This window comes from Heteronotia binoei, chromosome 10 (assembly GCF_032191835.1).
Source record: "Heteronotia binoei isolate CCM8104 ecotype False Entrance Well chromosome 10, APGP_CSIRO_Hbin_v1, whole genome shotgun sequence".
Classification (NCBI taxonomy): Eukaryota; Metazoa; Chordata; class Lepidosauria; order Squamata; family Gekkonidae; genus Heteronotia; species Heteronotia binoei.
In genome coordinates, this window is record NC_083232.1 from 76,730,297 (window position 1) to 76,746,864 (window position 16,568).

Genomic DNA, 16,568 nt, shown 5'->3' on the forward strand with positions numbered 1-16,568 from the left:
GCGGGCAAGGCAGCTGGCCCCCTTCCTGGAGCGCGACGACCTAGCAACAGTGATCCATGCTACGGTCACCTCGAGGTTGGACTACTGCAATGCCCTCTACATGGGGCTGCCCCTGTCCCGGACTCGAAAGCTGCAGCTGGTGCAGAATGCCGCGGCCCGGCTGTTATTGGGTCTCCCAAAGTGGGGACACATTCGGCCGGGTCTTCGGACTCTGCACTGGCTTCCAGTGATGTATCGAGTCCGGTACAAGGTGCTGGTTATTACCTTTAAAGCCCTATATGGCCTGGGACCTGCCTACCTGAGGGACCGTCTCTCCCCATACGTTCCCCAGAGAGCACTGAGGTCAGGAACACAAAATCTCCTCTCTATCCCCGGGCCAAAAGAAGCCCGCCTGAAAGTCACTCGAGATAGGGCTTTCTCCGTTATGGCCCCCACTTGGTGGAATCAGCTGCCGGAAGAGGTGAGGGCCCTGCGGGACTTGGCTCAATTCCGCAGGGCCTGTAAGACGACCCTCTTCCGGCTAGCCTACACCTAGCCGGGATGGAACCTGACGTAACTGGCCTGCCATCTGTTTATATAAAATGATATGTTATTGGTTTTAAGCTGCATTGTTTTTATGAATTGAAATGTATTGGTTTTAATGTTTAAATGTGAAGTATTTAATTGTTTATATTTAAATTGTTAAATTGTTATTGTTGGAAGCCGCCCTGAGCCACTCGTGGGAAGGGCGGGATACAAATCCCGAATAAATAAAAAAATAAATAAAGTTTCAGTAATCAGTGGCAAGAATTGCCCCCCCCCCAAAAAAAAACAGACAAGAAGGACAAGAAGCAGGAAATAAATGTGATGGGCTTACATACCCAGTAAGTGACGTAGGCACGTCAGTAACATCAGGGGCAACACTAGCTTCAAACCATAGAGCAGGGGTGGCCAACGGTAGCTCTCCAGATGTTTTTGCCTACAACTCCCATCAGCCCCAGACATTGGCCATGCTGGCTGGGGCTGATGGGAGTTGTAGGCAAAAACATCTGGAGAGCTACCATTGGCCACCCCTGCCATAGAGTTCTGCCCAACAACCAGAGCTTCTCCCCACCCCCCATTTCACCGACATGCCTATGTCAATTCCTTGTGACTTAGGCAATTCCTGGTGACTTAAGCACGTGTTTATTTCCTGCTTCTCTCTCCTTGCTCCCAGAAAGATAAGCCCCATCCCCTGCCCACTGATCCTACTGACCCCAACATGGCAAACCTACATAAATTGCTCGCTCCAAAGAAGCCATTTCTCCAGGGGAACTGATTGTTGTGGTTTGGAGACCAGATGTAATTCTGGGAGAACTCTGGGCCCCACCTGGAGGTTGGCAACCATAGTTATGACCCAAAAGCTAGATCCTCTCACAGTAGCTTGGATCCTGTGACATGGCCCCCCCTCAAGTTTTCCTCCACTGTGACACTCTGCCACTAGCAGTTCCATGTTCAGATGGCAGAGGAGGCGAGCATCACAGCAGTGCAAAGCATCCGCAGGGGCCAGAAAGAAGGGGAACAATTTCATAACATCCAAGGCAGTGAGCCTGATTCTGTCCTAAATAAATTGGCCTGAAGATGATATGCAAAACACATCCTAGATTTTATATTGAGCATGGTATTGCATCGCACTGCAGTTCTCTCCCATGTTTCTTCCTATGCAGTGTGCATAGGACTCCCAAGAGCTCCCCCATCCTGACATTAACCACCCAGACCTTATTAGTTTCAATCATCACTATGGCATAGTGATTAGAGTATTGGGCTAGGTTCCAAGAGACTTGGGTTCAAATCCCTTATGAAATGACATCCACTGGGTGACCTTGGGACATCCACTCTCTCGGTTACTCACTTCACCAGGCTGTTGTGAGGATAAAATGAGCACAGGAGACTCACATACACCATTCTGAGATCCTTGGAGGAAGAGCAGGATAAAAATGTATTCGATAAACCATATCTTCATTGGCATGATTACAAAGGGACAGGCAAAGGCTCAACCAGGAAAGGAAACCTACATTCCATTAAAAAATGAACCACATTTCTACTCCATATCAATGCTGAAGTGCTATAATGTATGCCTAACATCATTAATTGGGTCTCATGCATATTCAGCAACAAGGAGTAACTTGTCAGTGAAATATGAGATTATGCTGTTAAACAGGGGGGTTTTGTAGCAGGAACTCCTTTGCATATTAGACCACACACCCCTGATGTAACCAATCCTCCAAGAGCTTACAGTAGGCCCTGTAATAAGAGCCCTGTAAGCTCTTGGAGGATTGGCTACATAAGAGGGGTGTGGCCTAATATGCATAGGAGTTCCTGCTACAAAAAAAAGCCCTGCCATTAAGCAAAACCAAGATTTGGATCCTATGCAATATGTCCAGAATGCGGGAGTACAGTTTCATACATGCTGCAGCAGCCACCTTGTTCCGAGGGAAAGTGGGGTATAAATATTTTTATCAATTAATTAAATCACTCGCATGATCAGTATACCAAATGAAACATTGGGGTGGCTTATTGCAGAGGATTGTTTTTGCAAGCCCACTTTTGACACTTCTGCTCCCATTTCCACAGGCAGGTTACAGATTATGCTAACACAAACAAGTGATGCTAATTCAGGGACATGCTGTGTGCAAATGAAATGTCACCTTAGGACCCTGAACCTGAGAATTTAGAAGACAGTATCACTGAAATGGGTCTTACTCCATTCTACCACTCCCCTGAACCATAGTTATGTATTTATTCATTACATGCCCATCTTTTGGCTCAGCTTTGAAGCCTTCCTCCAGTCTATGTGGCTCTTCCATCAGAGAAAGAGCCACTGAAGCTGGAGAAGACCTCCTTAGTCCAGAGGAAGGCTCCTTGGCTTGGAGAATGCTAAGATATACCCCATTGCATCAGTTTTTTATTTATTCAGCCCTGTTGGATGACATGCACATCCTACATTCATGTTCTCTCCCTCTAGCCAAAGGGTTTTCGGCGTTACTACAGCTCTCCACTACTCATCCATGAGCAGTTTGGCTGCATCAAAGAAGTCATGCCTATTGGTAAGTGTAGATGGGAGGAGGGGGTTCCTTTTCTTTTTTGGTGTTCTCTGCATTCTGGCATCAAACAGTTCCACCTGCTAGTGATGCTTGCTTTCAGCACAATTTGGACTGATTTCCTTAAAGACATACTAATGAAAGGAATGTGAAGCTGTGAACTCCACTGTGGGAGATGAGAGGCAACTCAAGTTTAATCAAGATCTCAAGAAAGAAGAATTTCAAATGAATGCAGAAACAGTTCTAATGTGAAGCAAGATTATGTGACTGCTTCAGATGAAAAATGTTGGGTCCCATTGCAAGTGGTAGCAGGAGGTCAGATGGAAGAGACCTATGGGATACAATCAGTGTTCCCAGCTAGCTCACAGTTTTTTAGCCTCTGGCTCACACATTTTTGTGTGAGGATGGCCCCAGAGCAAACTAATTTATGCAGTGGCCAAGTAGCTCACACAACTTTAATGCCAGTAGCTCATGAAGTAGAATTTTTGCTCACAAGACTCCACTGTTTAGAAGGAGCATGGGATGCAATCCATAGAACAGCTTTCCTTTGTCTCAGCAACAGCAGTAGTAACCTCTGCCCCCCCCCCGATGATTATACATATAGAACCCCCAGCTGGAGAAAAGCAACAGTGGAATGCAAAGGAAAAGTGGTGCATATGGGAAGGGTTAAGCACCTTTCTGCTCCCCACCACTTTTGCCTTCTCAAAATAATGCCTTTACCCAGAGCTTTTTCAGATGCCCATTATAGACCAAGGCTCTCAGACCAGGCCCTCTGCTGAACTTCTGTTTGGGTCCTCAGCTCAGGAGCAGAGCTGGTTTGAATCTAGAAAAGAAGTTATGTTGTTTATTAGGGTGGAAGAGCACCTGCTGAGTGTTTGCCTAGATGCTTACCTGTGTTTCTGTCTTTTTTCTTTTTTTTTTTGTAGCTTGTGGCAATAAGGTCGACCCTGTCTATGAAACACTTCGCTTTGGAACTTCCTTGGCCCAGAAAACCAAGAAAGGCAGTTCTGGGAGTAGTTCTGATTCACCAAAGAGGAATTCTGTAACTATATTTTGCTTCTTCTCATGATTTGTGCACCACTGCCTGATGTGGTAATGGGGGTGGTTGTCTTTCCATTCAGTAATTTCCAGGGCTTTTTTTGTAGCAGGAACTCCTTTGAACATTAGGCCACACACCCCTGATGTTGCCAATCCTCCAAGAGCTTAAAGAAGACCCTGTGATAAGAGCCCCTTAAGCTCTTGGAGGATTGGCTATATCAGGGGTGTGTGGCCTAATATGCAAAGGAGTTCCTGCTACAAAAAAAGCCCTGGTAATTTCTCTCTTTCTTTTCCACTGCCAAATATGTTAGACACACTTCTGAGATTCAGTTGGTGAGAGTATCAGCCGATGACTGATGAGCCCAAAGTTCAAATCCTTACTTTACTATGAAGCTCGCTGGTTTATTTATTATTGATTATTTAGAATATATTATTGATTATTTAGAATATTTAGACTATTTCCATGGTTGGCCTTGGACCAGCCACTCTCATTATCCCATCCTAACTTGCCTCACTAGATTATTGTGAGGATGAAATGAAGCATATGAGAACCCTCTTGGGTTCCCTGGGTGAAGAATGGAGAAAAATATAGTAGTTATAATGCAATATAGCTTACTATTCAGAATTTTTACACTGAAATTTAGGCTTTGTTTCATTTGGACTAAGGACCGAAATATTATGTGAGAACATGGAATTTGAGAAGTAATCCAAAGACAAATGCCACCCTACTGATTTTCTGGGAGGACTTTCCAGACATTATTATTATTATTATTATTATTTATTTGATTTATATCCCGCCCTACCCCACCAAGGCGGGCTCAGGGTGGCTCACAATACAAAGATTCTAACATAAAATTCAATTTAAATATAATAACAATTTACATAATTAAGAAATTAAAACATTAAAAACATTAAAAGCAGTGCATCCGTCGACAACGTACAATCCAAGCACTTCCTTCAGTTTTTGGTACTTTAGTCAGTTGGTGCCGGAAGAGGACTGTCTTACAGGCCCTGCGGAATTGTCCGATATCCCGCAGGGCCCTGACCTCTTCCGGTAACTGGTTCCACCAGCAAGGGGCTGTTATTGAGAAGGCCCTGTCCCTGGTTGACTTCAACCGGGCCTCCTTAGGTCCGGGGATTACGAGAAGATTTTGGGAGCCAGATCGCAGTACTCTCTGGGGAACATATGGGAAGAGACGGTCCCTAAGGTAGGCAGGTCCTAGACCATATAGGGCTTTAAAGGTAATAACCAGCACCTTGTACCGGACTCGGTATATTATCGGCAGCCAGTGCAGTCCCCGAAGGCCCGGCTGACAAAATCACTTAAGAGAGTATGAGGCCTTCAAGCCACTGAAGAAGCTGAGTCAGAGGAGTGGCACTATAGGCACAAAATTCAAATTATAAGACTATGAAGCGAACCCCATTCTGTGATGGAATCTGGCTGATACGTGAAGCAGAACAAAAAAGGCAATCTTTTATACTGCTGCGTGAGAGAGAAACAGAAATGGAGCAGATGGGGAATCCTATTTTATAGGTTTGATTTAGAACACTGAAATTCCACAAGGCAAAACAGGGCCAGAACTATTTTTGATAATTATGGAGAAGCCAGCCGTTTCAAAACAGCTGAAATGCTTGCTTCTGCAAAATGGATTCCCTATATCCAATACAGGTGGTGTTGCGCACTGTAACCACCACACTATCAGGTCATCGCTTTCTGAGTTTGATATTATCCCCTCCTTCCCCTCAGTCTGCCTGCACCTTTAGTTCTTGAGACTTTGGTGTGTCACACAGGTGCTTGCAGATGCACACACATATACGCACACACCTGTACTTCTGGGATGAGGACATAGCTGTAGTAGAGATGGCCTAGGGATGCCAGGCTCCAGGTGGGACCTGGGGATCTTCCAGATTTACAGCTCATCTCCAAACTACAGAGATCAGTTTCTCTGGACAAAATGGATGCTTTGGAGGGTGGACTCTATGGCATTGTACCCCATCGAAGTTCCTGACCTCCTCAGGCTCCACCCACAAATCTCCAGGAGTTTCCCAACCTGGAGCTGGCAACCTTACCTCCCATCCCATGCTAGTGGCCAGGGAGGACCTGGCAACCCTTATTCCTGGTCCAAAGATATCAAGTCCTTGCAGGACAAAGGCAAGATGTCCATGTGGGGCCCTGTGTGCCACAGAATTCCTCCCTACAGAACAGACTTGTATGGAAGCCTGCATACTCCTCCAGAAAAGGCTTGGTTATTTGATCAGTTTTATATTTCCCGCAAGGGGCACTAGCTTAATGCAGGTTGTGATTGATCCTTCCTTTTTTGGTTTCTTCCTAAAATTTCCACAAATGTAATTATCACTTGCCATATCAGTAACATATTACGTTAAATAATGAACGATTACTCAAGCATACAAAACATGAACATATTGTCAGCTTGCCTTGAAATTCTGATCAGATGGGTGGTGGGTGTAAGCACAGAATGTCAATATGCTGTGGAATTTACTCCTTGGCAAGTCAGGCTGTCGTGTAATGGATTGCGCATAAGAGTTTATCACTTAAGACCACAATCTATTTTGGAAAAAGATGCATGCTCTTAAGATGACAAGAATATAGGGTTGCAAGGAATCGTTAAGAGTTCAGGAAAACATTCCAAACCAGTGCCTTATTTTGAAACATTACAGTGATGCACCCAGTGGTGTATTAAACATTCCCCCAAACACTAGCTTGTTCATCCCTGTATCTGCAGTTGTCCCTGATCGGTTCTAAGATTGTTTGGTCCAGACTGCCACAAATGGGGCTTACTTCCAGGTAACCAAGCATTGAATTGAGCTGTTCAACAGATTCACTATGCCTTTCTGTATGTCTATATGTAACATTTGCACAAGCCAGTAGCTAGCCAGCTGTGAGGAAGTCAGAGTGGTGGACTATAATCTGGAAAACTGGATTTGATTCCCCACTCCTCTACATGTAGCCAGCTACGTGACCTTGGGTCAGTCACAGTTCTCAAAGACCTCTCTCCACCCCACCTACCTCACAGGGTATCCGTTGTGGAAAGAGGAAGGGAAGGAGATTGTAAGCCTCTCTGAGACTCCCAAGTGAAGGTGGGGTATAAATCCAACTCCTTTTCTAAGCTTACATCTCATCCTAATGCCAGCAGGATCATCAGCCTTTTTTACCCTGCAGATACTTATGGAATCCTGACACAGGCTTGTTGGCACAACCACAAAATGACTGCTGCATGAGGCGGAGCCAGCAACAAAACATCAGGGTTTGAAGTCATGCATGACTCTAATAGTAACCCTTTAACACTTCAGGCAGAAATGTTGCCTAAATGGACATATTGTTTATAAATATTTTCTTACATACAAACACACAGCTTATATTAAGCCACGCAGTGAAGATCCTTGTGCTGTAGAGGTAGTTGTTGCCAAAGCAATGTGGTTTTGAATCTGAACAGCTGATCAGTTTTCCATTGGTCAGTTAGAAACCCTGCAGACAAAGCTCCACCTGGCCCCTTCCTCTTTCTAAAGACCTTTGGTGGGCACCAGGAAAGGTGTTGGTGGATGCCATGGCTCTCATGGGCACCATGTTAGGAGCCCCTATCCTACTGTGACCAGAAAACAAACTTGGATTGAGCTATGGAGATGAAGGGGTGGAGCTATGCAGATAGACTATTCTCAGTGGATAAGGTCACTGGGATCACAGACAGCATGTTCAGGCCACGCAATGACATTAGTCCTGTGTTCCCCTCCCTTACTGTAACATATTAAAGTGAATGGAGGAAAATAAAGCCCAGTACTTCAGTGGCACTTGTGAAGTGAGAATAATATAATGCACTCCTCCTTTAATAGTGGGGGACCTGACCCACAATGCTGGAGGATACAATCTGTGTCTGCACAATGACTCACAGAGCCTCCCAGGGGGCTTTGGAGTATACAATCTTCCCTCCATGCATTCCCTACCCTCTTCATAATGGCAGTCATTTTATTAGTAAGCTAAAGAATTCCTGTTCCACTAGTTATTACTAGTTGCTGGGGTTACGAACTGTAGCCTAACCTAATCAAATTCTAAAAATCAGCTGAAACACTAGCCCTTTCCTCTTTGTGTACACTAGCTTAAGCATCTCGGTTTCCAAGTTCCACTGAGTGCTCTCTCATTGATCTGTTTGAATAATTCTGCCTCTGGTTAGCACCTGATCATCAGTGCTGGCACTTCAACCTGATTCCCTCAGCACCGCCACCACACTAAGCTGTTGTCATGTGCATAAATCTTGGATGTGTGTATTTCACCTCCTTACTCACTTTCCCCTTCGCTCTCTTCCTTTCTTATAGACATCAGACTTGGCAGAGGTCCCCGAGGAAGGGGATAGTCTGGGAAGCATGTGTGATGTAAACAGAAAACGCAGTAACAGTGGTAAGTGTGAGGTTAATGCTTTCCATGATCTCTTATGTTCAAACTGAAGGCCCCTGACCATTTCTGTCCTTTTTTGAGACATGATTTTTCTGTCAATCATCTGCCATTTTGGTGTATTTGTACAAACATTATTTATGAAATGAATCATACATGCAGTGAGTGGTCTGCTTGAAGTGTCAGCCAGATTTTGGAGCTATCACAACTCTCCCACTAAAGTTTATAGGGTTGGTTTCCCACTTCTGTTGAACATATGAAACTGTCTTATAATGACTCAAACCAATGGTCTGTCAAGGTCAGTATTGTCTACTTGGACTGACAGTGCATTCCCAGGATGTAGGGCTGAGCCCCTTTGCATCATCTACTGCCTGATACTTTTAGCAGGAGAGACTGTGAATTATACCTGGGACCTTCTGCTCCACCACTGAGCCATTGTCCATCTCCTGCTGTCATTCCAAAGGCCCCCCACATTAAATAGCTCCTATTTTCCTAATTGCCCTGACCAGGATAGCTCAGGCTAGCCCAGTTTTGTCAGATCATGGAAGCTAAGCAGAGTTAGCTTTGGTTAGCATTTGGGCAGGAGACCACCAAGGAATACCAGGGTTGGTACATGGAGGCAGGCTTTGGTAAACCACCTCTGGAAGTCTCTTGCCTTTGAAAACCCTACTGGGTCACCATAAATTGTCTGCCACTTGAACAACAGAAATCCAAATCTCGGGAACACATACCTCACCTAGGAAGAGTTTCATTTTTACAGAAAGCAAATCATTCCAATCAAGATAAAATGTCATCAGACCTCTGTTTACCACTTTACCTATTTTACATTAAAAAGAACTGCTGTCAGTGGAATCTTCATAACTTGGCATTGCACAAGAAGCTTGCTGACAAAGTTGGAAGTGCATTTGTCAAACCTCCAAACAAACATCAGTGAGAGCATATCAACAGCCCTTTTGATCACTGGATCTCTTTACACTTTCGGTCCTTTCAAAAGCTCAGGGTATAAATAAAGTAGCTACTCCAGAATTTTTCTCATTGTAGATTTAATGAGTCTGCGTAGATCACAGAAGTGGTAAAGCTTTTGTCATGTGCCCAAAGTGCCAGTGTGCCTCTGGGATGTAAACACATGAAAACAAGTAGATTGGAGGAACAGTTGTCTGATCCAGTACAAGGTGAATGCTTATGTCATAAATCTCCACCCTGTGCTCACAACTGACACATAGAGAAGGATCTGAATTCTGTTGGCCAGCTCCTCTGATGCACATAAACTGAACCTACAGAGACTAAACTTGTAGAGAATGGCCTCTGAGGGGCTGTCAGGGTTGGTTTTTTTTCTAGAGTTAACTCTTGCACCACACTACCATCTCATGTCCTGATCCAGCCCAAGGTCAAGCCTATAAAGCCTTAATAGATCCCACACCAACTGAGCTGTTTACTAAGACACTGGAGACTCCTATTCCAGAGAAACTGGAGAATCTCAGGAACTCAGTTTGAACATCCATGCATGGATTTAATAGGCAAAGTGTTATGAAGAATCCCAGCCACAGTCTTAAGAAGTTAAAAGATGGTTTGTTATTGTAAACAGAAATAATTTATACAGCATTCACAGGTTAAAAAGTTGAAAACTTCAGAGGCTGGCAAAAAGTTGAAAGAACAGTAAACAGAAGGTTGTGGGCTTTCCATTCCCCTATCCGGCTAGCATAATGAGCCAGAAAGGGTGCCTAAAAGCTAATGTGTTTCATTTACTGGCCTTTGCATAGGCTGTTTTCAAACATGCTGCTAGCTATATGTAAGTTCCAAAAGTCTGTTGAATATGAGCATCACTTCCATCTTAAATGTTTAAATCTTCCATTTATATTTCCTTTGAAAGTATGATTGAAAGTAACATCAGAACTTGAAGGACAAAGAGATGCATCTAGCACAGTAATACTTGTTCTGACTAATGCCATCTTTCCAAAACACTCTCTAGACACTCCATTTGTCATTTGAAGCCCTGAACCCATATATTGTGGACTAAGCTTTCATGGACGTAGAGCCTGCTTCATCAGGTGCATAATATGTTACCTCTTGGCAGATACATTGGTCTGAGGGAAAAACATAAAAAGTGAAATTGCCAGACAATTGCCGAGGTAATGGTGGTAGAAAGTGCCTTCATATCACAGCTGACTTCTGGTGGTGACCCCATGGGGTTTTCAAGGCAAGAGACATTTAAAGGTGGTTTGCCATTGCCTGCTTGCACATCACATCCCTGGTATTCTTTGGTGGTCTCCCATGCAGATACTAGCTTGGGCTAACCAAGTCAGGGTGTTGCAGAGGTACGTGACTTCCATTTCCTTTTCTGAACCACACTGTTTGGCATAAAAAGTTAAATATTGTAGTGTGCAGTAGTTTCCTGAGTGATGGCTGTGAGACTCCAGAACAATGTTTTGTGTCTGCATGGAGGAGAAAGTCAGATGATCTCTTCATTTTAGCTGTATCAACAAGGCATTGTGTTAAAGAGATTGAAGAGAGCAGCAAGCTGCTGTGACCAAATTTTCAAATCATGGGGGGAGATTTAGAGTTAATTTGCAGCATGGCTCTCAAACCATTCTGTCCTTAGATGCGGCAGTAGAACTCAGCTCCACAGTCCATAGGCTGCTTCACCATCAAATTTCTTGAAGACTTGATCAAAAGTGTTGGGGATATTTGTTTTTGCAAGATTCCAGAAAAGGGCTGCAAGTTGCAAAGCAAAAAGCTTTGTCTGTCCTGATGTAAGAGTTGGTGTGGTGCAGTGGTTAGGGTATTCGGCTAGCATCTGGGAGATGCAAGCTTGAATCCCCACTTTGCCATGGAAGCTTGCTGGGTGACATTGGTCTAGTCTTGTACACTTTCAGAATAAACTACTTCACACAGTTGTTTGTGTAAGGATAAAATGGAGGAGAGGAGAATCACATAAGCTTCTTTGGGTTCCCATTGGAGAGAAAAGTGGGATATAAGTGAAGTCAAAAAATAAATTTTTGTTGTCCAGTGATACACTTTAATAGTAAAGGTGCAAGTGTTGTGACTGTCTTTGTACAATGTGTTCAGTACTGAGGCTGCTGAGGCATATATACTAAGCTACAGAAGTTCAGCTCCCAGCTTTAGATTGGAGACTGTGTTTTGCCTGGATGGTGGAGGAGGAGATGGCAAGAGGATTCTGGACAATTTGTGACTGCTTCTTATGGCTCTGCCCCCTTGGGACTACCTGTATGACAAAGGGTGGTAGACTTGAGGGTCATAGGCTCTGATGTGGTCTGCACTGGACCTTTAAAAAGAGGGGGTTGCAGACATACTAGATAGTCAGAGCCCTCTGCCAGAGACCCACTTTCCCACTCTATTTTTTCCTATTTTAATTTTGATATTGTTAATCCTCTTTGCCTGCAAGTACAGGGTGTGCAGAGGTGGCTTCACTGACCACATCTCAAAGAAGTAGGGACAGGCTGAAACAGTGGCTCCCTTTCATTAGTTATCCCTAGCAGGCAGGCTGGTTGGGTTGGGAGGGGGTCACTGTCAGTAGTTTGGCTGTGAGCCAAAGAACCTGTAATCATTAAAGCAGTAGCTGGATATGTCCCAGTCTGCTGTGCCTGTGTTGTCTTCTCCCTACCCTCCTGGCTAGTCCCATTCCAGGCACAATAATGACTGTTGCTGTTGCTTCTGCAAGTGATGGATTCATTCAGAGTTATAAAGAGGTAGCAAAAGTGTTTCCCACCAGTGGCACAGTATGCCAGGGCCTTTGATTATGGAATTATTTCCATAAGCAGCAAAATTGATTCTATTAATAATTTTGATGCTATGAACTGAAGCTGTGGTTTGTTGCCATGCCAACATCCTGAACCAAGATTTTAGAATGGCATACCAATGGCTGAGATGTATCACTAGATGTAGATACACAGAAATCTAATTGACTGTCAATCCTGATATTGACAATCCCAGACCAATCTTGTGGATCTCTGAAACTCAAAAGATAAACTCTTTTAAGTGTATCTGGAAAATGTGTGTATTTGAGAAATGGGGCAATATATGTGATGAGCAAACCTTTTGGACACAAAATATTTAATACTTTCTTTCCCCTTAATCCACAACTTTCTAGCACATCAAAGAAGAAACAGCAAATTCATATTTGTAAAGGAATTTTTGCCAAAACACCCAATACAATTAGGTAATCGTCTGGGGATGATAAAAGGTTCATCTTAACTATTCCAACCACAGAAAGTTCTCCTTCATGTTGACGAAAGTTTCCAGATCTCCTCAGAATTAGAGTGAAAGTAGGGTTGCCAGCCTCCAGACAGGGCCTGTGGTTCTCCTGGAATTACAACTCATATCCAGAACACAGAGATCAGTTCCTCTGGAGAAAATGGCTCCTGTGGAGAGTGAACTCTATGGCATTAAACCCTGCTGAAGTCCTTCCCCTCTCCAGACACTGCCCCCATCAGGTTTCACTCCCAAATCTCCATGAATTTCCTAAAATGGAATTAGCAACCCTAAGTGAAAGTAAGAAATTAAAATGATGCAGTTAGAATAGGCAAACACACCATGCATCTGACTGGCGTGTTTTTTAGCAATTAGATTAACAATAATAATGTTTCTTGTCTCTCTGATTACAGTATTTACATACTCAGTAAACGGTACAACGGATTTCAGAGATGAACCGAAGAACATAAACTCCCTTGTGCAGGTGACTTTTTAATAAGACAGTAACTAATTCATATTGTATTGAAGAGGTCTGACTTTATGCCTACCTGTCTACTGCATTTTTATCCTGCCCTCCCACTGAGGCATTCAGGGTGTTTCATGTGAGTCTTCCTTCCTTGTTTTATCTTCCCAATAACCCTGTGTGGTAGGCAGGGGGGGGGTTTTAGCAGGAACTCCTTTGCATATTAGGCAACACACCCCTTATGTAGTCAATCCTCTAAGAGCTTACAGGGCTCTTCTTGCAGGGCCTACTGTGAATTGTGAATGTGAATTTAGAATGGTTTTTAGATAATGTCGATTTTAACGTCTTGTATAACTACTGTATTGTATATTTTATGGATGTTGTTAGCCGCCCTGAGCCTGCTTAGGCGGAGAGGGCGGGATATAAATAAAATTTTATTATTACTGTAAGCTCTTAGAGGATTGGCTACATCAGGGTGTGTGGCCTAATATGCAAAGGAGTTCCTGCTACACAAAAAGCCCTGTTTAAGTTTATTAAATTTATACCCTGCCCTCCCCGCCAAGGCAGGCTCAGGGCGGCTTACAACAATAGTCATAAAACAATGAGAGACTAATAATACATCATAATAATAAAATCAATTAAATAATAAAAACAATTTAAAACAGTTGGTGCTGATAACATTTTGGTGTTATTCAGTTATGATGGCGTCAGTATTTCCTGGATTCCTCCTGATGTTATAGGTCTCAAAGTCAGCTGAAAGCAAGCCCTGAGCCCTGAGCAAGCCCTCAGAGAGAGCCCCTGGTCCAAGGACAGCAGCAGGCGTTATTACAGAATGGGGTTTTGAGCATTGCTGTGCTCAGGGGAATGATATTCCAAAGGGTGTCAGGAGTGTCACTTCCAGAGGCCCCCAGTCCCTGTTATCATCTCAAAAATATAAAGCAGTGTTGCTTGGAAAAGGACTTGGAGAATATCTATTGAGGTGTGTTCTCTCCCCCTCTTCCCCCCCTCTCTTCCTTTCCCCTCCTCTCTCTCTTCCTCTCTCCCCCTCTCCCCACCCCACTTGAAAAGCTAAAAGGGTTTTCAAGGCCAAGGCAATGGGAAGATACACATTGGTCGTTTTCGCACTCACCTTCCGTCGGCACGACCCCCCTCTTCACCGCACAGGATCTGCGCGGATTTCGCACTAAGCGCTGCGGAGCAGCCAGAAAAGCCGGAAGCTCCCATCGCAAAAGCCGCGCAAACGCCAAACTGCTTTTTGGCGGTTTCAGTTTGAGCGGCTTTTGCGCCGGGAGCTTCCGGCTTTTCTGGCTGCTCCGCAGCGTTTAGTGCGAAATCCTGCGCGGTGAAGAGGGGGGTCGCGCCGGCGGAAGGTGAGTGCGAAAATGACCATTATGAAGGATGGATGGGGAAACCTGTGTGATTAGCCATGTCCACACAATTCCTATGTTCATACAAATTGTCAAGCTGCTTGGGATTACATCATGGAGAAGCAACTTCCATCTGGTTGCCTGACAATGATGGTCTGATTTGTAGTAAAAAAATTAAAGGGTTGAACAGAAGAACATCAGAGCATGGACTCTATGGCCATAATCTGGAGAGCTGGTACCCCATTCACTTTCAATAATGGTCTTCAAAGACGCTCAAGTAGCAGATGTCACCAATCGTGTTTTAAAGCTAAGAACTCCATCCCATTCTGGCCTAACCTAGCTTTTGTTCCTCATTCTTCTATAAACAAAAATTATGCAGTGCCCCACCTGCATAATTTGAAATCTGGCTTTGTCTTCAGTTTTACCATAGCGAAAACACTGCATTTACAAAAGTAATATATACAAACATTTCTTTTTTCTTTGTTCTGAAGGGATCTCTTAGTAAAGACACAATGCAGACGAATGCCTATGTTGCCTTGTACAAATTTGTACCACAAGAAAATGAAGATTTGGAAATGAGGTAATTTCATGTTAGAACTGCATGTCACAGATCTGACCTGGCATGTTCATAGAATTGTGGGTAGCAGTTGGGAAGTAGCTAAGCTTCCCTCTCTGTGATGATCAGGATCAAGTATATGAATGAATTCACAGACTTGTCTTATATTCAGAGGTCCACTCTATGTATTATAGTTCCAGTGTACCAGAATCTTGAGTAGTTCTAGATCAGTGATTCTGAGCAGCTGCTATGAAAGACTCTTCAGGGCCTCTCTCACCTTTCTTTTTTTCATACTCTTTGTTCTGAATAAAGTTATACTTTGTTTGTCTGAAAAGACTCTCTTGAGTGACTGCATCATATAAATTGTAAGACTTGGGTACACAAGTATGTGTCATAAATAGAATGGACAAGGTCTGCATAAAAGTTAAGGTTTAAATAAGGAAATTTTGCTCTGTGAAAATCCACAGAAAATGGTCTCCAAGATGCCATTATTATCTCACTCCTTGTTAACTGTTTCTTGAACGTCTCCAGGAAAACACAATTTTCTTATATGGCTGAGTACACAAAGAGTAAGCTAGGCATTACACACATAATAGCACCATGGCCATGATCCTTTTTAGCTTTAGTAGGGGTCACTGGGATAAGACAAGCAGTGTGTGGTAGGACTCCTTTCCCCACTCACACAATCACCTTTCCCTCAACCAACTTTTAACTGACATGAGGTTTCAGACATGTTTTTCCCTCACCCCTGTTCCCCACAACTTCTCCATTCCCAATCTCCTGCTCCCAAAGCATTTTTTACTATTTAAAAAAGGGCCATTGGGCTATCATCCCATGGATTTGTGTATTATATGTAGTCTGTCTTAAAGAAGGGTGAAATCTTTGAACTGAGATCCAGAGCCAACAGGTGAATCACCCTGACAGCTACCCAGCATCACACTTCTGAAGCATGATTTGCCTCCTCCACCAAGTGCCTCATCCTTCCACTCCTGTTGTCTCATCTGCCACCTCCTAACCAGCTGGAGAAAGGGAAGATGAGAGCTGAAGGTCTGTGCTTGCCCAGTAGCTGCCTACTTGCTTTCTGCTGTCTTATGTTAGGTCTTTGGCCTTGAGGAGCAGATGGCAGAACAGGGACTACAAGTTGTCCCCTGAACAAAGAGTAACTGCATGACATTCCCACTTTTGACCTCAAAGTACCAGTTGATGAGTCTGTTCCCATTGATGGGCAAGATTCTGTCCCAGTTCGGGCAGTCTTAGCCAGTGGTGACAGGTGCCCTGGATCCCATATTTGGAGGGTGAGGAAAACACCCATGACCCCACCTGAAGGAAAGGGAAAAGAAAAAGAAGAGCAGGCTCCTGACACCACTTACACCTGTCCTGTCTAGGACATGGGCAGTTTACTTCCAGGAGCTTCTGCCCACCTCAAATAGGATGGGACCCACCCCTTGCATGGCCCCAACGCCAGAGGGTT

The 16,568-nt window shown here is 44.0% G+C and overlaps 1 protein-coding gene across 1 annotated transcript in view; it reads left to right on the top strand.

The window, feature by feature from the left end:
- Positions 1-16,568, top strand: part of STAC (SH3 and cysteine rich domain) — a 111,163-nt gene that overhangs the window by 84,459 nt on the left and 10,136 nt on the right. Inside the window, exons 4-8 of the mRNA XM_060247602.1 lie at positions 2,984-3,065; positions 3,986-4,101; positions 8,427-8,508; positions 13,125-13,195; positions 15,033-15,121. Coding sequence (XP_060103585.1) covers positions 2,984-3,065; positions 3,986-4,101; positions 8,427-8,508; positions 13,125-13,195; positions 15,033-15,121 — 440 coding nt within the window. The remainder of the gene's footprint in view (positions 1-2,983; positions 3,066-3,985; positions 4,102-8,426; positions 8,509-13,124; positions 13,196-15,032; positions 15,122-16,568) is intronic.